At 36.2% G+C, this 23,379-nt stretch overlaps 1 protein-coding gene across 1 annotated transcript in view; it reads left to right on the forward strand.

Moving 5' to 3' along the window:
- TLL1 (tolloid like 1) overlaps positions 1–12,125 on the forward strand; it is a 158,468-nt gene extending 146,343 nt beyond the window's left edge. Inside the window, exons 19-21 of the mRNA XM_008144269.3 lie at positions 5,692–5,905; positions 10,580–10,830; positions 11,994–12,125. Coding sequence (XP_008142491.2) covers positions 5,692–5,905; positions 10,580–10,830; positions 11,994–12,125 — 597 coding nt within the window. The remainder of the gene's footprint in view (positions 1–5,691; positions 5,906–10,579; positions 10,831–11,993) is intronic.
- The last annotated feature ends 11,254 nt before the right edge of the window (positions 12,126–23,379 follow it).

Raw genomic sequence — 23,379 nt, forward strand, 5'->3', positions numbered from 1 at the left:
AAGTTTAATTACAAAAACAGGTCACAGGCTGTGTTTGTTCTGTGGGATTTAGTTCATTGACTCAAGCTAAGAAGGTCAGGGGTAAAGCAGTTTGAAATCATGTCATCGTAAGTGTATGTGCTCATTTTCCTGAAAAGCAGAGTGAAAACATTTGGACTTACTTTCTATGATAGGTAGAATAATTCTCCCCAAACTCCCAAAGATGTCCCTGTCCTAATCCCCAGACCTATACATATGTTACCTTACATGGCAAAGGGAACTGTGGTTAAACGAAGGATCTTGAAATGGAGCGATTATCCTGGAACATCGGAGTGGACTCTCTGGAGTCATAAGGCTCCTTCTGAGAGGGAGGCAGGGGGTCAGAGAGGAGAAGTGATGTTATTCTGTTGGTTTTGAAGATGGAGGCAGTGGACAGGAGCCAAGGAGTGAGGGCAGCCTTTAGAAGTTGGAAAAATTCGAGGAAACAGGTTCTCACTAGGACCTCTAGAAGTACTACGTGCTGCCCCAACCATTTTTGTAGACTATTGACCTCCACAGCCCTAGGACAATAAATCTGTGTTGTTTTAAGCCACTAAGTTTGTGGCCCTTTGCTACAGCAACAGTAGGAAATTACTGCATTTTCCTTGTTTTTAGTGTGTTTGCAGGCATGTGTTTAATCATGAGATACTTACTGTGTTGTAATAGCTACAAAGTAAAAGGAACCTTGGTTGAAAGAGATCAAGTTCTGAATGAATAAGAACAAGGATCTATTATTTCTGCCTTCATCCTGTTTTAGGTTTATGAGACTAAACTGCTCATCAAATTTTGGGGGACCTTTTTCATTATGTTGAATACTCTTCATTGAAAACAGCCCTGGCCAGTTTGGCTCAGTGGATAGAGAGGCGGCTCATGGAGTGAAGGGTCCCAGGTTTGATTCCAGTCAAGGATACAGTACCTAGGTTGCAGGCCTGATCCCCAGACCTGGTCCAAGCATGAGTGGGAGGCAACCAATTGATATGTCTCTCTCACATTGATGTTTCTCTCTCTGTCTCTCTCCCTCCCTTCCATTCTCTCTAAAAATCAAGGGGGTGGGGGGGGGGAGGGGGCGGGAAATATCCTCAGGTAAGGATTAACAAAAACAAAACAAATAAAACTGAAACAAAATTCCAGGCAAGGGAGCATACAGTAATTAGTTTTATTTGATGTTTCATAGCCTAGAGTTCTGCTAAGTTCCATAGTTGTTATTTATAGCTTCATATATGGGATATTTTTAGAAAACAAAACACCCTCAAATGTCATATAGTTCTCTAACATAAATCCATAAAAAGTGTATTTAATAAAAGTTATAGAGGGCTCACAGGGAAAAAAAAGAGCTTTTATATTAGAGACTGGGGTTTGTATTCCACTGTACCATTTTTTTCCAGTGGCCTCTAATTCTTCCAATATCTTGTGGGAAACCAAATGACAGTTCTTACCCAAAACAGGAAAAGGCAAAAGATGGCTTGGGACTAGGGAGCTCTGAATCTTATTTCACAGCTGCTCAAATTGCATCAGTCTCTTTAATTCTCTTAAATGGTCACCCTGGCTAAATTTTATATCCGCATTCAGCACTGTCATTTTATTATCTTGTCCTTTGTGGATATATGTAGTGACACTGAATGGCCTTATCCTTTAGCCAGTGCCTGTATTTTCAATAAAATCACCTCCACAGATGTTCATATGAGGGGCCTGCATATGCAAGCCTGGCTGGTGGCCAGCTAGGTAGATTGGGCTTTCTTGTGTGTTCCAGAAACACACAGTTATTCTTTCCAAAGCCTAAAATGAGAGTTCAATTTCATTTCCTTTGAATGGGACTCCTTGATCTCCTAGTTTATCTTATGGGAAATACATCAAGATTTCTGACTAGAGCTCACAGTTATTCACTCTTTCTAAAACCTAGATTAGGAAGCTTAAAATCATCCTATCTAATAAAAGAGTAATATGCAAATTGACCATCACTCCAACACACAAGATGGCTGCCCCTATGTGGTCAAAGATCCTGACCACATGTGGACACAAGATGGCCACCACAAGATGGCCAGCAGGGGAGGGCAGTTGGGAGGGACCAGGCCTGCAAGGGAGGGCAGTTGTGGGCGATCAGGCCAGCAGGGGAGGGCAATTGGGAGGGACCAGGCCTGCAGGGGAGGGCAGTTAGGGGTGACCAGGCCTTCAGGGGAGGGCAGTTAGGGGTGACCAGGCCTGCAGGGGAGGGCAGTTGGGAGGGGACCAGGCCTGCAGGGGAGGGCAGTTAGGGGTGACAAGGCCAGCAGGGGAGGTCAGTTAGGGGCAATCAGGCTGGCAGGGGAGCAGTTAGGCATCCATCAGGCTGGCAGGGGGATGGTTAGGGGTTGATCAGGCTGGCAGGCAGAAGCAGTTAGGGGCAATCAGGAAGGCAGGCAGGTGAGCAGTTGGGAGCCAGCAGACCTGGATTATGAGGGGTTCCAGATTGGAGAGGGTGCAGGCTGGGCTGAGGGACACACACCCCCGTGCACGAATTTCGTGCACCGGGCCTAGTAGAACTATAATCATGGAATGAGTAAGGTTTAAATTTGAGTACCAAAATGTCTGTAAAATAGTAGTATAAATGCTTAATGAAAATATTTTAAAATCCCACAAAAGAGGATAGTGTTGCAGCAAAAATCAGAGTTCCTTACAGCTCCATACATCAGCTTTGCTAGCTGCCCTGTCTTCATTGTGAAGGTGAAGGACCTGTGGGTTATCTAAGTGTTTTTGTGGGGCATTGCTGTAACATTGGTTCCTGGTGGCTGGAAATGTTCACATTCTGCATTACTTAGATATAGAGATTCGTGACTCAGAGTGTGTCATAGCGTAAAGCAATAAATTGTGCATCTCACTTTATCTTTGGAAACTCTAAAGAGTATTTTTAAAGATTTCTGATTTCCCATGGGCTCCCATAATACTTTTCTATGGCCTAGAAATATTTTGTATTGAGGCAAAGTCACTATGCATGGAGGTCCCTCTATGCGGATGCCTCGATGATATTTAGGGCCAGATTAATGAGATCTCAGTATGTGAGTTAGTCATGCTTTGCTTGTGTGTGGTAGAGCATTTAGGTTAGGCTGACTGCTGGGAAAGGACCACCCAATCTTTGCAGTGGACCTAACAAGCTGCCACCAATTCCAAGAGGAAAATTCATTAATACCTTAATGAATGAGAGTTGTCTGCATTGCTTGAAAATATGTCAGCGACAGAATCTTTGCCTAATTTGATTCTTATAGAGTCAGTCTGATTCCATTAGTAATTTGATAAAAAGCCAGAGCCAGTTGGCTCCAGACCAGGTGTCAGTATGCCCCCCAGCCCACCAGCTCAATGCCACTTTGTGTAATGTTGTTCTGCTCTGTAAAACAGATGTTATGATTTACTCCAGACATCCTGCATTTCATTAAGGAGTGAAGTAGTCAGTTATCTCATTCACTTAGTTTTCAATGGACCAATCAATGGACTGAACATGTGTGGTCTGTAAAATCTGATCCCAGGTTTAGCTTTTACTTAGAGTATATGCTTTAGAATGCCATTACCTCCATCACTCTTACAATTTTTCTCTCCTACACAGTATATTTCTCTGTTCTTTATATTTATAGGTGGATTATTCTGAATCACATTCCGAAGGGACAACTACTTGTCATTGTTTTCAGATATCAGTATTTTTCTTCTTGAAATACTGTTGATCTTATAATTCAGAAGCTTCATATAATATGTAATAAATTTGTCTGGTGCAGTTAAGCCAACTTTCTCTCATTGGTTTTTTTAAGGTTACAAACTGAAATTAAGACTGTAGATGTGTGCACAAGGATGAAAGAAGCTAACTGAGTGCAATCTCCTGAGAGACAGAAAAGCAGCCGCTTTGGTCTGCTACTCCCAGAGCATTTCCACTCATGGGTTTGGCCATAAACATGGGATAGGTGTGTAGGCAAATGAATGGCAGACTTACCCAGACATTCAGCCAACCATCCATTTAGGTTCTTCTATGTCTCATGTCTACTCTATGCCAATAGAAAATAGGTAATAACCAATGACAAACTCCTTCAGTGGCTGCCTACTTTGAATATTGTGTTTCAGGGTAAACTGTTCACTATATTTTTCTGCATCACTTTTTTGTTTCCAGTGCAATTATTTTTTAATATGTTTTTATTGATTTCAGAGAGGAAGGGAGAGAGAGACAGAGATAGAAACATCAATGATGAGAATTATTGATTGGCTGCCTCCAGCATGCCTCCTACTGGGAATTTAGCCCACAACCCTCATTCTCTAATGCATTTTAATTTACTCTTTTTAGAAATTAGAATTCAATGGAATGAGACATGAAAGATCAGTCCTCTTTCTTTTCTTTTCTTTTTTAAGTACCTTTCATTCCTTTCTCCTACACTCTAATTAATATAAATTGTTTCTTTCATTTTTTTCTCTTACTCCCCGCAAAGTCAGAAGCGATAGCAGACAGTGGTGTGGTATGGAATTATGGCCAACACTGAGGGAGAACTCTTCTTAGTCACTTTTTCTTTGAAAATTATTAAATGTATGTCAATTAAACTGAGCATTATGATTACTTCACAAAATTGCATTAAAGAAAACATGTATATAAAAAGTTTATGTGCAAATATTTTATGCATCAGGGATTATAGCAAAATAAATTAATTTTCAAATATATTTTATATTTCCTCAGGTTTCTTTTATTTTTTAGCTTTGCTCTATAGACTTAAACAGTAGTGATAGCTTATTTTTTTGAATGTGTGATGGTTTGGGGGGGGGGAAGAAAAAAGCCTTATTTGGTAATTGTGAATAACCTGGAGTACCTAGAATTGTTAATTTCAATGTTATTTTCAGTCTATATTAATTAAACTTTTCTTTGAGATAGTTAATGTTATATACATATTTAATGAACTTTTTATTTTAAGAATTTGCAAAGACATGCACATAAAAATTACCACACAGGTAAACTATAGAATGATTTTTAAATGGCAAAGCATACTAAACTTTGTAAGACTCCAAATATAAAATAAGTGTACCATTTGTTTGAATAGTAAATTTTAAAAGTTTAGCCTAAATTTATATTAGTTTCTAATAATGTGGGTTATAAAATATAAATAAAGAAATATATAGTGAACATTTTCTTTGTTTTAGTTATTCTCTTAAGATTTACTGCATTTAATTTTTGTCAAGATATGATCATTACTTTATGGATTTTTCTTCTTGGTTTAGGTGCCTGAAAGTAGGATGATGTCCAATAGTTTATGATCGTCAAAACCAGAAAGAATCAATTTTTTAATATAATGGTTTAAAACTTTCTGATACATTCATAAAATATTTGGAATTAAATTTGGAAAAAAAATATTACTGTGGTATTCTAATTTGTCTAAATACTGTTGTAAACTTAATTGCAATAGTAGAATTAGTTATAGTAGTTGAATAGTAGACTTTCAAATGGAGTTATTACATTTTTTTCTCATTTTGTTTTCCAGAGCTTTTACATTTTATTGATTTTATAGCCCTTTCAATAATGTGCTATGTGTATTAAATAATTTGCATGGCCTGAACATATTTCATTGATCTGTATTTCTGCTTCAAAACCCAGAAGCCACTTATAATAATAAGTGACTCCCTTCCTTCTTTCCTTCTTCACTCCCATCATTCGTTCCTTTCTTTCTCTTTAAACAGGCCTTTAGTGAGTTTGAGATAGAGCAGCATCAAGAATGTGCTTACGATCACTTGGAAGTATTTGATGGACAAACAGAAAAATCACCAATTCTTGGACGACTATGTGGCAACAAGATCCCAGAGCCCCTAGTGGCTACTGGAAATAAAATGTTTGTTCGGTTTGTTTCTGATGCATCTGTTCAAAGAAGAGGCTTTCAAGCTACACATTCTACAGGTCAGCAAATCAGGGCCCTGCTTTCTCTTTTCTGACTAAGGGCCAGCTTTTCTTCCTGTGAATGCAGTGGGTCCCATAACAAGATCCCACACAGAGTAAATCTCACTGAAGCACTGTCTAGCCTAGAACCCTGTCACATCTGACCTAACTAGCTTTGTCGTTGATGAACATTTAGGAAGAAACCCAATAGTTTGGTCTGATTCGTATTCAAATGCAGTATGATCAAGTGGAACTACATATTTCTAAATATTTCTATAATGTATTATTAAGTGTAACAGTTTGACTTATATGCCATATTTAACAGAAATTTATTTTTTGTATTAATACATTTTTTAAAATCAAATTTGGCAATCATCTCTCTGTTTTATAGAACCTTATTTGTTTCCCCCTTTATTTGGCATGAAACACAGAAGTTCTGTAAACCTAATCACTAATATGATTTACAGATTACAGCTGTTCTACAAGTCTTTAAGAAATAAACTATAATTTAGGAAAATATGGATAATTTTAGGCAAACGTAGAATAGTATTTTTATATCTTGGATCCAATTTAATAATATATTCCATGAATGTCTAGGAAATGTCATTTTTTTAGTCTTTTTAAAAGAGAAATCAGTTAATTGCAGATGTTTACTAGAGTCATTTAGCTTATAGTGACATCTAGTGGCATTAACTATGTCTAAGCTATTGAGACACGGGAGAAATCTATCTTGGTGTAGAACAGTATAAAATGTCTACATCAGCGATTTTCAACCTTTCTCATCTCATGGCACACATAAACTAATTACTAAAATTCTGCAGCATGCCAAAAATATATTTTTTTGCCAACCTGACAAAAAAATAGGTATAATTTGATTCCTTCGCACTGAACAGCTATTGTGTTGGCTGTTGTCATATTTTTATTTGATAATCTAAGGCAAAAAAAGTCAGTGCCCTTGACTAAATAGTCAAGTATTGCATGTTTTAAATATTCTTGCAGCCCACCAGTTTAAAATCACTGGTCTACATATTTTTGAAACAATTTTAGTGCAGTAATTTTTGTCACAGTTTCATGCTGATTGCTTTTATCTTTTTGTTTCATTTTGTTTTAGAAATTTGAATTTTAATTACTTTATTGTCCAGTATTATTTTTTCACTCTAGTGTATTTTATTATAAGCATTAGATTTACATTGAAGGCTGTGATAATGTGGATATTAATTGTCAGGATATTTATCTGATTCATAGTAGTAATAATTAGATTCATATGTAACATAAAGTAATAATTTTTCCTGATTAATATAAGTATTTTGGTTTGAGAAAAGTCTTTCATGGACCATGAATTTCATATTAATGAAGGATTTTTCATACATTTGACATTTACTTTTAAATATTTTTCTGATAACTTGTCATGTGTTGAAGGAATTTGGAATCCCATTACTCCATTAGTATTTTTCTAACTGTAGAGAGGTCATGGTAGATGATATTCTGGCTATCACAAATTCCAAGAATGCAGTGTGAAAACATGCTTTCAAAACTTTCAAAATAGCTGATGATATAGTATTTTAAATTATCTGAGTATAAATTCCTTTTTCTTTTTTAGCTTTGTAAAATTTTTCTTTAATAGGGAAACTTCTCTTTGTACTTGTCGTAAATGGAAAGTAAATATTATGTCGGTACATCTGGGCTCTTGATCCAACTATGCCATCACTTACCTGGGAACTTGGGAAAAGATACTGTCTTTGGATCTCAGTTTCTTCATCTGTAAAATAATAATTTCAAAGTTTCTTACAACTACAAACTCCATGATACCTTAATGTGCCTGGCATCTGCTCATGGAGTCTATTTGCAGCGTTTATATTCCCATTAAGAATCTATTGGTAGGATCTAATTCTTTATATATATATATTTAATTTTAAAAAATATTGGTTGTTAAAAGTATTAATAGGTCCTCCTTTTAAGCTCTTCCAGCCCGCTCCCACCTCCCCTCCCCTCAGGTCCTCTCCACCCCATTGTCCCTGTCCAGAGGTTATGGATATATGCATACAACTTCATTGGTTGATCTCTTCCCACCCACCCTCCCCTGCCTTCCCTCTGAGGTTCAACAATCTGTTCATGCTTCTAATTAAAGTTGATATTCAATATTATATTAATTTCAGGTGTATTGCATAGTGATTAGACATTTATATAACTTACAAAATGATACTCCCAATAAATCTGGTACCCAGCACTTTAGGAACATACATATGCTTTACAAACATTGAATGTTCAAAAGAGCCATATGATATAGATATTATTTTTATTTTTTTCAGAGGAAGACATTGAAAATCTAGAGAAGTTAATTTTCAAAGAATTCTAAAATTACATTAAAGCATGGATTTTATCCTAATTCTGTCTCCAAAGTTTATGTACTTTTACTGTAGTATATTTTCTCTTAATGTACAAATTTTGGATTAGAAAGGAAACTGATAAAAAATGGATCACTATTATGTTAAGCAATAGGTAAAGATTGAACACTTCCTTATCTAAGTTTTAAACAAATCCTCAGTCCAAAAAAACCTAACTGATTAGTCTCATTTTTTCCCCTGTGCAGTTTATATCCATTCATAACCCCCCGAGAACAACCTCAATCTCATTTTGTTAAGCAAAATGTGCCTTGGATATTGTCCTATCAGCACTGTCATCTCAGAAATGAGGATTCTGAGATGACTAAACTTAGATGACAACCACATAACACAAAAAATAACAATTGGAATTAGAGTCCTGGCCTTCCAACTTCTTATCATTTGCTCTTATCAAAAATTGTAGGTTTTTTTCTTTATGTATAATTTTTTTGCCCTCATTTAACCAGCTTTCTTGGGATTTTCTAGACAGGTTTATTTATACTGCTATTTTCTAGCAGCCACATCTTTTGAAATATTCTTACCAGTTATGTACTGCCTACTATGTATTTTTCCCCAGCGCTTTCTTTTTAACAAGTTTTTTTTATTCTGTAGTTTTTCGTCAAATATTTATTTAGCACAAGCTTTAGATAGATATGTAAGGTATTAGTAATTTATGAGGGAAAATTAGGAACTCAAGGGAATTTATAGGAAAATAGGAATTCTCACCTGTGGACAGCTTACAGTCTGATAAATTAAGCTGATTTTCAGACGTTTCTGAACTTCTGAGTGTAGGTCACTTTCAACTAACAAGACAGCCAAGTCCAGTACTACATCTGCCCACCATTTTGCTACATTTATAAAGTGCTTATGCATGATTTACTGCCTTCTAGAATACATATAGCTATTATCAGTGGGCCCTGAAGTATGCATTTTAATTTGCTTCCCTAAATTCATATTTCTCTATACAATTTTAATTTTATCAACAAGAAAAGCTTCCAACATTATGAATTTTGGAACCGGGTGATTGGAAATACACTTTAATATAGCTTTATGGCTGCTTTTCCTCAAGCAATGCTGTCCAGACCCACCAGCAATGGACTTTATCAGGGAACCGTGTTTCCCCCTCACAGCAGATCTGGTTTCTTGTAGGTCCAATTTTATTTTAATCAGGTAACAATGTTATTGTTACAGTTCTAAATAAATGAATGGTAAGAAACAAATCTTCCCAATAAAAAGAAAAATCTGGTGTATTCGCTCAGAGGATGCAGCTATCATACAGGAAAAAAAAGGAGAACTGTGGAGAGAAAGTAATGTTTTAAAACATGGCCTGGTCTGGTAGGACTTTTCTGTAGCACAAATCATCACACTTTCAATGCCATTTAAAAATCAAATGATACATTATTATGCTCCTTTGAAAGGAAATTATTTTTATCTAACTCAATTAAATTAGAATGCCCACCACTAAAAGCACTTATAGGTCAAATTACAGGACCTCTCCCGGAATTTAATACTTTTTCAGGAAATGAACAAACTTGTCTTTCCAAATTAAAATGAAGGCCACCCCTGCCTGGGCTTCTCTTCCCTTCTTTACCTTTCTTATTGAGCTTCGTTTTCCATTTCCCAGAATTCTGTAGAAGACGCTCTGGGAGCTTGCAAAGTGTTTTCATTGGATTTGAAGATGGTATTGCTGACATGCTAACCTACTCTGTTCATATTTTGCTGACTTGGTAAATGAATAGGGATATTTGCAGGAAATGTATTTACTCTATTTAAATATCTTCTTTTAAAGGGACCATGTAAAATGAATGATTGAACGTACTTCAAAAGCCACTCATAAGCAATTGCCCCACGCTGGCTATTATTTCCTGCTGATGGAAATGTCTCCCAGGCCAATCATATGTCTTGCATACAATAGCCAAATGTTCATCCTTTAAAAAGTTATCCTGCAGACTAAATTCTCTCTCCTTTTTTTTTTCATGGAAAATTAATTCCAGATTTATTATGTTGAGCCATCCATAGGAACTCATGGGACTCATAGGATCCATAGGGTTATTTGAGTGATTCATAGGAATTCAGTTGTGTATTGAAACAGATAAATAAAAACGGGAACTTTTTGAAATATTTTAAGTCATTTTTTCAAACCATGCCATTTTTTTGGTTTTCAATAAAATTGAATTATAATGCCTTCCGCCATCTGCAGATAGAAATAACTTCTAAATTTAGAAGTTAGAGAATGGTTAGACTCCATTGAAATGGAACTTGGACCTGTTAACGCTCATTGAGCTTACTTGTTTCATTTTTTCCCTCTGGGCAGAGTGCGGTGGCCGGCTGAAAGCGGAATCCAAGCCCAGAGACCTTTACTCACATGCGCAGTTTGGTGATAACAACTACCCAGCGCAAGTCGACTGTGAATGGCTGTTAGTGTCAGAACGGGGCTCGCGACTGGAGTTATCTTTCCCGATTTTCGAAGTGGAAGAAGAAGCTGACTGTGGCTATGACTATGTTGAGCTCTTTGGTGGCCTCGATTCAACAGCGATGGGGCTTGGTCGATTTTGTGGATCAGGGGTAAATAGTACCAACAGAAAACCATAGGCATGATTAAAAATGCCTATTGATTCATGATTAACATATGTAACATACAGAACAGCGGTGTTTTTACCAAAAAAAAAAAAGTGATTTATTATCAGTGTCTTAATACATTATAACACGCCTTACCACTTCTTACCACTTCTGGTGAATTTGCTTGATAATATCAAAAGAGACAGATAAATTCAGTAGTTATAATTTCTTGTTACCGTCCACATTCTAACTTTTATATTCTTGGCTTTATAGTGCAATAAATATTTAACTTTTTAATAATACAAATAGAATATACTTAAACACACACATTTGACAATGTTGTCACCTTCCTAAATTAAAGCATACAAGAAAAACGAATATGCACACCATTTAGATTGACATTCTCTTTTCAACAAATGTGTTAGGTGGGAGTGGATGGCCCGCCACAGGTGTGTGGATCAGTCAGATGTTATGCAACTGCAGGGTGTCTCTCTGCACAGGACACATTGGCAGGTGCAGGCCAGAGCATGTCACAATGAGAAATTAAAAAAAAAAAAAAAAGGAAAGCCTCAGTGCTTTCTTTCCCAGAATCCTCTGCATCAATATCAAATCCACATACTCAATATCTGAGTATATATATTGTTTTGATGACATTATCCCCAATTTTTTTATTGTCTATCAGTAGCTATTGCTTAATTGATACTATTAAACTCCTGTCCAAATAGCAATTGAAATGAAAACAAAAACCTTCTTGGACTTAATTATTAAAACAAGAAGGAATGCAAAGTTTGGATTCTGGAAGTGACTCTGCCTCAGAGCAGCTCCTGAAACAAGTTTACTAATGTCTCTTCATCCTCTCTGAGCCTCACTTTATTTATTTGTAAATCAAAGGAACTTGGCTTAAAAATTTGGGTACAAAACACCAAGTTCCAGAATTTGGAAACAAACTTAAGTATGCTCAAAGCCCAGCTACATTTCTGACTAGCTGTGTGAACTTGAGCGTGTCATTTGCTTCTCTGAAACTCAAGTTTTCTCATCTGTAAAATGAAGAAATTGCTCATACCCACTTTTCAAGGTGTTAGGAGGATTCAATTATATACCCCCCCCAAAAAACATGAATTCCATTAAAGAAAAAGTGACTCATTCTGTTGTTTGTTTATTTTCTTCAGCCACCAGAAGAGATCTATTCAAATGGGGATGCAGTTTTGATTCATTTTCATACTGATGACACAATCAACAAGAAAGGATTTCATATAAGATACAAAAGCATTCGATATCAAGATACCACGCATACCAAATAACCAATACCAAAACCTCCTTCAGAAAAGAAAGGAATGTGCATAACGGAGAGAAGACATAGTTTGTTTGTTTTTTTTAAATGAAGATATTAGCACAAATGTTTATATAATAAAACCGAACTGAAGAAAACTGTATGACCAGAATTATCTCTGTACTGAACGAGAAGTTTGCAGCAAACCTTGATCAGCATTGCCAGGATATTTGAACTCCATGCTGACGGGATAAATAAAGCTGGTGGAAGGGCCTGATGTGCTGCAAGGAAGACTCCACGAGCTTTTGTTCACAGATTGACGCAGTTGCCTCACAAGTCAGACAATTAGGTTCAGGGTCTGTGGCCCTGCAGAGTGTTCTTTTTGACAATTTTGCAAGATTTGGGAGAAATAAAAGGATCTTGCAGGTCATAAACTGGGAAACCCTCTCCTTGTTTCTTAGGATAATTGCTTTGGCTTTGTATCTTGGACACAGTGTAAACCAGATCCTTGTAAAATGTTGTGAAAAAGGAGTCTTAAGAGGGTGGTTTGTAATTTAAATGTAGGTGTGTCCAATGTTTGGAAACTGGAATATTTCAGCTTCATTATTTTCATTTGCAGGCCAGATTAACCTCTGAAACATAGATCATCTTGAGACCACGTTATTTTACTGATATTTTGACAACTTTGAAATGTTAGTAGTTTCTATTGTAGCAATTAAAATCTAGACATCATTTGTTGAAGTGCTGAAAAGTGCCCAGTTGATTGGTAAACTCAGTTCTTTCAGCGAAAGTACTGCCTTTCACACCAAATCACATGTGCTGTCTTATGAACTCTACGAAGAAAAAAAGAAACACAAAAAACTCCCAACCGGTGTGAACAGGATTCTTCTAAATGAAATGACTGTCTGGATGGTTCATACTCAAGTTACCACTGCTGCTATTGTCTTACTTTTGTTGTTGATCTGTCGTAGTTGTAGTTGTTATTGTTGATGTTGTCATGGTTAATGTTGTATTTAAAAAAAAATGAAATGAAGCGGAAGTAGGCCTTGTAAGAATTGAAAGGTATCTCTCTCTCTTTTTTTCTTTTCTTCCTGGGATTCACTTTAAGAAAAAATGCAATGTTGGAAAAAGGTTTTGTCTCTGAAAGACTTTTTCTGGTGCTATTCCATGAACATTTTATTAAACAAAGTTTTTTACTTTGAGCCAACCACCTGTAGACAATGAATGTCTCCCTCTGTCTGGCTGGTGGCATTTGAAGACTAAAGACTTGTAAAATGTATCAAGAGTATATCATCGCAAGGGCAGCACTTGTCCTGTGGAACAACTACTTATAATGCCTTAGAATTCTTGCACATGATCCAACAGATCCTTCTAGAAACACATCTTTTGAAAAATTGAACATAATAGTGTATGTTAATTAGCAGCTCTATGAGGAAAATCCATTTCTCTGACGGAACATTGGGTATAAATATGTTGACCTGCTTTTGTTGTAGAAAATGATTTTCTGCTTTAAAGCCATGTGTGTTTTTAATATTAATGTATGTATATGTGAGCTTGTCTGAGTGAAGCTGTAAGGAGGTGAAAAGTAGTGGGTGGTTTGAAAAGTTAAAATTTATGTGCCAAGTTCTACTAGAATCCTGTATGAAGTAGCACCTTTCTTAGGCAGTTTCATGGACAAATAATGGGAACTTCTAATTATTATAGACCCATTAAAAAAAACGGCTCTTTCCCTCAGAGAAACTCTATTTTGATATTTTTTTATGTTGATTGCTCTTTAAAGTAGCTTTGTTTCTGTTAGCTGTCCATGAATATTAAACATTTAATAAAATTGGGTTTTTTTCTTCATTTTTATAAAATTAAACTATACACACAGATGTAGTTTATTTGTTCTGTTATTGTTGCTCTAAAGAATCTTTTCCTGCATATGAATTATAATATGTAAATACATTTTAAAACAAATCATTCCATCTTATTGAATGTTATTTTGGAAATGTGTAACTATTGCCTGCAACATAATGAGATTTTAATGGAGCTGACTTATTCCAGTAACTTCTATATTTTTCACTAATCTCCAATTAGCCAAAATTTATCAGGATTGGGAAAAAGGAACGAAAAAACACATGAACACCTAGTGTATGACACTATGCCCAGCCTGGGACTGAGCACACGCTCTAGCTCTTTTTAACCTTGATGCTCCCTTTGACAGCTGTGATGATGTTCTCATTTTCTAGTTCAGGACCTGAGGCTCAAAGAATGCACATAATATTCCCAGGGTCACAGTGTAGTCAGATGTTGAAAGCCAGCTTGTCCCTTCTAAAAATCTGTGCTTGTCCTACAAAATGTAGTAGAATCAGTCTTAACATATATAAATAGTAGATTTTTTTTATGATGAAACTTTTCCACATTGAGTACATTATAGGGGTGAATTACAGTAAAACCTTCCGGGTAAAACTATTGTTCCTTTCAGAAACAGCATGGCAATTTGAACATCAACTGTAGATAGCTTCAAGGACTACAGCTAGTACTAGAAATTAAAAAAAAAAAATAACTATAGTTTGACGTTAGTAACCATGGGCCTTTTGTTAAAATAAATATTAAATTATTTTATCTGCTGTGGTAGGGGAATGTAGTGTTCTACTTTATGAAATATTCTGGATATTCCAGTTGACAATTAGGCTACGATGTGCTGCTTCAACACAACTGAGAAGTTAAAGTTAAAAGGTATTTAGAAAGCATGTGGAGATGTTGTCATAACTTCGGTCTTGAGTGTGGTCATTAATTTTTATTGTATTTTATGTCATATCAGTTCACTGCATACTAATTTATATTAATTCCACTTTGGCTTAAATGTGTTGTTAAATGCAAATACAGACAGCTTCAATGTTTTGTTAATAATTGTTAGTTACTGTTCTAGACATTTTATTAAATTAATTTTGTAAATTATTTTCAACCCCTACATTAGTATATTGGTTGTTCTCTCTATTTGCCACAATTCTTACTCCTATGCATTCTGTACACAGAAAAAAAACTGCTCCCACTTCATGATTTTATTAAGTTATTTTTAAAAGTCATTAATCTAGTTTATTACCATGCCTTAATGTACCTGAATAAAACAACATTTTTAAACAAATGAATGGGAAACAACAATTATATTTTTGAAGTTCTTAAATGTTTTCTGTTTATATTGGCTGGATTTTTGCTATCAGACTAATTTTAATATATTACAGTGTCATACTCAAATTCTACTCAATTTTGTTTTTAAATATCTTAGTCTCCTTTATTTGACTTATATTACTACTGTATTTTATGGGAAGCCTCAAATAGAAAATTTTATTCTTCCATACAGAAAATCTCTAAAAGCTTCTGATGATTAATTATTATTCTTTAAAGAAGAATAAAAGTTATTTTTTAAAAACATTAAATTATAGATTGCTTAGATTTAGTAAAATACAGTCATGTGACATGCAAAATGACTTTTACTTAGCAATTATTAAAATGTTAGGAAATTTTGTTCAATGATAATGAAAATAAGACTTACTTTTTGGAAAACCTTTAATACCACTTGTTAAATCTGGCATGGGAGGAGAAACAGGAAAAATAATTACCTCCTAAAGTTTTATAACTTGAACTATAGTAATGCCTTCTTCTTTCTCTCTCTCTCTCCCTCTTTCTTTTTTAAAATCCTCACCTGAGGATATTTTCCCATTGTTTTTTTTTTAGAGAGAGTGGAAGGGAGAGGGAGAGAGAGAAAGAAACATCAATGTGAGAGACACATTCGTTGGTTACCTCCCATCCCAACAGGGCCGAGGATCAAGTCTACAATGGAGGTATGTGCCCTTGGCCAGAATCAAACTCCAGACCCTCCAGTCCATGGGCTGATGCTCTAGCCACTAAGCCAAACCAGCTTGGTTTGGCTTTTAAGAAAAAAAAAAAAAAAAGTGTAATATGAGCCTATCAAAAAGAAAAAAAAAGCTGGTCTGTGAATGAATGGAAGCATTTTATGCCTCAATACATAGTGATTACTTAGCTTTAGCCTTTTAGTGTTGTTATTATAAAACTGAAAAATTTTGTCATTAACTTAGAAAAAAAAATTGTTGGCAAAGCTGGCTCTGATACATGATGGGATATTATTAGTCTCTGAACTTTCTTTTGACATCTACTCTTTCTCATTGTCCAGCCTTCAACGCACCCATCTTTCACTGTCCACCATTGTATTCAACCTGAATCCAGGCTCATGTGTGATTCACATCTGCACTTTGACACCTCATTTCTGCAGAGACTGATGCAGGATGATTCCAAAGAGGATATAGGCCTTGGGCCCTTTATACATATATATCGTCCCTCTCATACAATATCTCAAATAACGATTTTAAAAAATATATGTATTTTATTTTTTTACAGAGAGGAAAGGAGAGGGATAGAGAGTTAGAATCATCGATGAAAGAGAAACATCAGTCAGCTGCTTCCTGCCCACCTCCTGGGGATGTGCCCGCAACCGAGGTACATGCCCTTGACCAGAATCGAACCTGGGACCCTTCAGTTTGCAGGCCGACACTCTTTTCACTGAACCAAACCAGTTATGGCTCAAATAACAATTTTTAATACAATAAATATCAGTTTCTAATTTTAGAAGACTTGGAGGTGGAAATATATTCGGGTTAAAGCTTATGAAAGAGAAGACCTAAGGAGCCAATATGCAGCTTAAGATGTGTAGAGAGAAGGTCCTGGCGGCTGGATCTTGTCTTGCCTTTGTTGCCAGGGTGAAGGCATTGAGTAAGTAATGAAATTATTTGTGTTGTTATGTGTAATTTCTATACGAATACAAACTAATAGCTTCACCAATCCCACTGCCCTTACTCTGCTCTGTCTACCCATATTTTTTGTATAGCTGAAAAATAAGTTATATAGCATTTCATTTGTGGCCTATCAAACTTTTAGAGCATACTTGCCTCTGAAATAAAAATAGCAACCAAGGTTATTCAAACTGATACATAGTAGTTTACACATGAGCTCAATGCATCAGTGTATTTTGCAAATTACATTTTAAAAAGCAGATCCAATGATGCTTCTATTCACTAATATTATACGACTATTAGTCATAATATTTACCTCTACAACACATTTAAGGACTGACTAATTTCATATCCATCAAAAGCTCTCCTAGGAAATTTTATAACAGTAACTAGAGAAATTTAGTTAAAAACAATAATTTTAAATCATGATTCCTTTATGATATTTAAAGGGAGGTCTCACAAATATTTAAAATTTGACATCTGTCAGTGTTGGGTTTTTTTTAATGCCTGACATTAACTCACTTATTCCTCACAACTATGAGTTGTATTTTATTGTCTCTATTTTATGAGGAAGAAAATAAAATATACTGGTAATCAAAATAAGTATAAATCACAATAAAAATCAGACTACAGTTTTTAATTTAAGGAATGATATACTCACATTGGATCATAAATATATTTATAAGCTTTTAGAAAGTTTGCTTGTAGAACATAGTACCAGAAAAGATGGAAATCACATCAGATACTTCTAAGCTAAAAAATAGCTGGTGTTTCTATAGAAATATTAAATAAAATAAATCTTGAGGCATAAAAGTTCACCTGGTGGTGACTCCATAATGATAACAATAAATGATACATTTAAACATTTTAAAACTTAAATTTTAAAAACTTGAAGTTGGATAAATGTAAGAACAGACCCTCAAAATATATAAAATTGTCAAAATCATTTAAAAAATGTAATCCATGATGATAAATTAGAATATTAAGATCTCAGTGAGAGAGATATTAAGATATAAAATATTTGCAATCTATATACCTGATGAAGGATTTGAACCCAGATTATATAAAGAAATCCTAAAACTCAATAAGGTATAACCACCCAATAGATGAAGGGTTAGTAAACTACATGCTCTGACCCAAATCCAGCTCGCTTCCTCCTTGTGTACAGCCCATGAGCTAAGACTAGCCTTTTGGCAATAACAGTGAAAAAGTTGAGGACAATTGCATGTTGGCCCACATGTCCTAAAATACTATTTTGGCCCTTTACGGAAAAAGATAGCTAACCCATGTAAGAGATAAATGTGCAAAGTATATGTATGGGTGATTGACAGAAGAGATCAGAATGGTCAATAAACAGATGAAAACATGTTTGACATTACTATTATTTAAAAACTTCAAATTTAAAAAGTGCGGTACTATTATATATCCATTGCATTTGTAAAACTTAAAGTCTTAAACACTTTTGGAGTTTGCAAAGCTGTATATAGCACAGGAACTCTTACACACTCCTGGAAGGAATGACAGTCCAATAGCTACTTGACCATATCTAACACTTGGAAGGTGTCTTACCCATCAACCAAGAATTCCATTCAATGATATAGAAATATTCTTGTCCTCTTGCCTGGTTTTAGAGAAGCCATTTGAACTTTCAGAACTGACTATCAGAGAAGTTGGGCCAGGAATTTTGTTCGTTTGACTACTCAGTCAATCTCCTGACTAGTAATTGGTCAGTTCAGATTTTTCTATTTCTTTATAATTCATCTTCATGATTTTGTAGGTTGTGTAATAATAAAAATGTATCCATTCTATGTTATCCAACTTGTTGGTGTATATTTGTTCATAGAAATCTTTTATGATCCTTTGTATGTGCACAGTATTGGTTGTAGTGTCTCCTCTTTCACTTACAATTTTATTTATTTGAGTCCTCTTTTTTGCTTGGTAAGTCTAACTAAAGATTTGTCAATTGTGTTTTTTTTTTTTCAAAAAACCAGTTTAGTTTCATTGATCTTTTTTATATAGTTAATGTTATAATTTTTCTAATTATCCCTATTAAAATAGTTTATTATTCTTGGGGAAATAACTATACCTATACCACTATCTTTTATCTATCTATCTATCTATCTTCCTATATACCTACCTATCTACATATACATATGTTAGGTATGAGCTACACCTATTATGACAGCTGGTCTATTATAGTTAGTTTTCTTCCCCGATTATTGCATTAATAATCACTCATTGCATTCACTTGTCCAACATATTTTAAATTTTATGTAAATTCCTCATGGAAATTTGCTTTTCACTTAATATTTTTATTTTCAGTAAAGTTTAGTGTTACCTTCAACTACTGATGAATTGAAAGCAATCTTTTTCTTTATGATTTTTCTTTCTAAAAGTAATTTCTATTTGAATAACTATTTTAAATATATTATTTCCTTAAAATATGCAATCATTTAGTGAAGAAAGCACCACAATCCTCCATTATATACTTTTTATACTAACATATATTAATCTCTTTTTATGTACCAGGCACTATTTTAAGATCTTTAATTACATTAATTTATTTAATCCTCAGAATAATCCTACAAGATAAATTCATTTTTACAAATGGCAAAACTGTATCACATAGTAAAGAGTACTAACCATCTCATTCATTTTTAACTTTCACAATATTTATAGACTACTAGTGGCCCGGTGCATGAAATTTGTGCATGGGGGTGGGGGTTCCCTCAGCCTGGCCTGCACGCTCTCCAATCTGTGATCCTTCTCGCAATCCAACTATTTCCCTATCCTCCAATCCTCATATGGAACTGATGATTTCCACTGGCTCCTAAGCGCTCACCTGCCTGCCTGCCTGATGCCCCTAACTGCTCTCCCCTCCTGGCCTAAACCCCCTAACTGCCTATGTGCTCTCCCTTCCTCTCCAGGCCTTCAGAGCCCAGCGCAGGAGTGCTGAGAGCTCTCTGCCGAGGCCCCACCTCCGTACTGATGTCCCCTCTGGGCTGGGTGACACCGCGGGCCTGAGCACACCTCCGCCAGGGGGGCCACCCCCAGCGGCAGCCTCATGTCCTGGTGGCGCAAGTCCCCGCCCAGCAGCTCCAGCCTGCGTATGCCTCTGCCGGGAGTGGCCTCCGCTTCTGAGTCAGCATGACGTTAGTTAGTGCTGGGCAGGCCTGTGTGTGCCTGTGCTGGGGGCAAAAGTCCCCGCCCCCATCCCTGCCCACCAGCTCCTGCCTGTTGACCTGTGGTGACTGGGACACTGTTAGGACCAATTAGCATAATACCTCTTTATATATATAGATAATCTAGCTATTTTGCCTAGGATATTTATTCAATGTAGTACCTTTATCCCCTGAGGACTTACATGCATTAAAGACCCATAGCTGCAATAATGTTATGGTTGTTAACATATTAAAGTTTATTTAAGATATGTGTGCAAATAAGCTTGAAGAAAGTGTTAAGGATGTCAGAATGCCTTTTAAAATTTTATATTTGGGAATAATAAACCAAGTAAAGCCATTGTGAGTAGCCAGATAATTCTTCTTTTATTACAAACTAACCAAATTGTGAGGTCACTTTGCATAAGGAAGAATGTCAATAATGTAATCCTTAATACTGTCACAGTTAATTAAGTGTACTTAATTTCCCAATATTGGATATAATGATTAAAATACACTAATATTAACCTATTTTATATCATGTTTTGAACATTTTGTCTTACTTCTATCAGTTGGGCTTACCTATGTCCATTATCCCTCCTTCTTATTAGTGTGGATTTTAACTAGTACGTCTACCTCATACTTAAGTATGAGGTCGATGTATTAGTTTGTATTAATATATGAATTAATATTAGTGTATTAGTGTGATAATGTTATAATGCCCTTTGCAGTTACTCAGGTCTCAATAGTTTCATTTTAAACTATTTCCCTATCCTCCAATCCTCATATGGAACTGATAATTTCCACATCTACATAGCCAGTGCAGACTGCTTTGTTATGTTCCTGATCTGAATATCAAACAACCAACCAGGTATTTCAAAAACACCTCAAACTCAATATATCCAATCTGAAGTCAGGATTCCATGTACTCAGTTTTCAGGAATGACATAATTTCTCCTCCAGTTGTATAACCGCTAAATCTAGGTGTAATGTTAGAAATCCTTCTTCTCTACCAAGACTTGTCAATATTACCTCCTAATTCTCCCTCAATTTGCTTCTCTCTGTCTCTATTGCTCCTTACCAAGGGGGCATTATTGTCATGTCTTCCCTACCCTTTTGTAATAGCTCACTATCTACCAGTCATTTAATCTCTCTACATATAGTAATTTACTTAACCCTAATCCTATGAGGCCAATACTATGATTATCCTGATTCCGCCTATGGGGCAATCTGTTTACTATCACACAAACAGTAAGTGAAATGGCTGGAATTTGAACCAGGCCTACCAGGTGCCTGCCTATGTCCTTAACACAACATTACAGGACCTGATGTAAAGAAACAAATATTTTATTTTCCTCAACTTCTAGGAAAATGGATTGTGAATGTTTTAACTGAAGTTATCTTGAGTCCTTAATACAGCCTTATAAAATGGAAGGTCACATTTTTCATATTTGGAGTTTCTTAAATTATGACTGAGAAAAATGGAGAATATAACATTGAAATCTTAGCTCATTAAAATTCTTTCTTTGGGGAATTAAGATAATGTGATCCAGATCTTTTTCCTTCAAAAACCTGACATTTGCCTTAACAGAGGGATAGTTCGGAGGAACTTGAGGAGTAAAGATTTCACATGTTCTTAGAGGATGCCTGAGCTATGTCAGCACCCCCAAGTCAGCCTTGGGCAAGTGCTGCATCACAGTCTATTTACAGTGAGTCCTGGGACCAATGCCTGAAGGGCATCCCTTCTATCCTCTTGATGATGGTAGTATCCATGTAATTTAAATTCCAGATGTACAGGAGGCAGGGTTGACATCCTGTTTTAAAAACTAAGGAGACTGATATGTAATACCTTCCAAAGTCCAACTCTAATTTTCACCGAGATAGACTCCAGGACAGCCTGCAGGATAATTTAATTACACTCTTTATTTTAAAGTTTTATTTTTCTAGTTCATGTTTAGATATGATGGATGAGTTCAAAATCAAAATCTCTGTAATTGGGTTGACACCATACCCAGAGTTGTAAAAGTTTGAAATCCATTAAATTTCTTGGGGAAAAACATTTTCTCTCCAGAGCAAGGGGTATTTTGCAAAAATCAATAATTTGTACTCTCTCTCCTGATGTGTCTTTGTCCATTCCTGGATGATGTTTAGAGCCTGTGTGTGTGTGTGTGTGTGTGTGTGTGTGTGTGTGTGTGAGAGAGAGAGAGAGAGAGAGAGAGAGAGAGAGAGAGAGAGAGAAAGGACATTTTTTTAATTGACAGTTTATTGTTTTAGCAAAATGTTGGAGAACTTCTCTAAAGAAAAAAGAGTAAATACACTTAAGAATTTAAGAGTGCTTAACAACGGAGAAAGTTAGAGGTTCAAGCAGCCTTGGTGGTCACCACTCCAACTTCCTCAATGTATAATAGCAGAAATTGAGACCCATGTACCTAATAACTCATGTAAGTTAGTGAACAAAACCAAGCCTAGAGACCAAATCCTAAAGATGTCAGGCCAATGCTCTTTTAATACACCTCAATATGCCCTTAGTGAAAACAAGTTTACCTCTGATATGATTGGTATCATAATTTTTAGTTTTCATTAATGTATTTGTGTATTTACAGGTTTGATTCAACTGATCAAAATCTATCAAGTCTATTTTTGTCTTTCTCTTTTTAAAATTTATCTTTATTGTTGAAAGTATTACAGATGTCCTTGTTTTTCCCCACTGACCTCTTCTCCCCTTTCTCTCCCCCTCCTCAGGCCTTCCTCACTGTCTGTGTCCATGGTTTATGCATATCCTATATAATAAAATTGTAATATGCAAATCGACCAAACAGCAGAACAACCAGTCAGTGGGGGACGTGGCTGGCGTGCAGGTGGCACCAAGCTGACCAAGGCACATGCCATCAGGCAGAGGGAGGGAACAGTGATGCGGGGGGCGGGGGGGTGACCAGCGGCGGCAGAGGGGTGATGGGAGGGCAGCACCATCTCCTGATCCCCTGTTCAGTTGCCTCCCGCAGAGGGAGGCCGGGTGGCAGCGGCGGGGTGATGGGGTCAGCAATGTCCCCTGATTGGCCTGGCGGCAGCAGCATAACACCAGGGTGATGGGGGCGGTGCCACCCCCTGGTTGGTGGCCCAGTTGCCTCCTGCAGAGGGAGGCCAGACTGCGGCTTAGGCCCGCTCCTCGCCAGGAGTGGGCCTAAGCCATCAGTAGGACATCCCCTGAGGACTCCCGGACTGTGAGAGGGTGCAGGCCAGGCTGAGAGTACCCCCCCACCCCCAATCCCCAGTGCACGAATTTTTGTGCACCAGGCCTCTAGTATGCACATAAGTTCTTTGGTTAGTCTCTTCC

This window comes from Eptesicus fuscus, chromosome 6 (assembly GCF_027574615.1).
Source record: "Eptesicus fuscus isolate TK198812 chromosome 6, DD_ASM_mEF_20220401, whole genome shotgun sequence".
Lineage (NCBI taxonomy): Eukaryota > Metazoa > Chordata > Mammalia > Chiroptera > Vespertilionidae > Eptesicus > Eptesicus fuscus.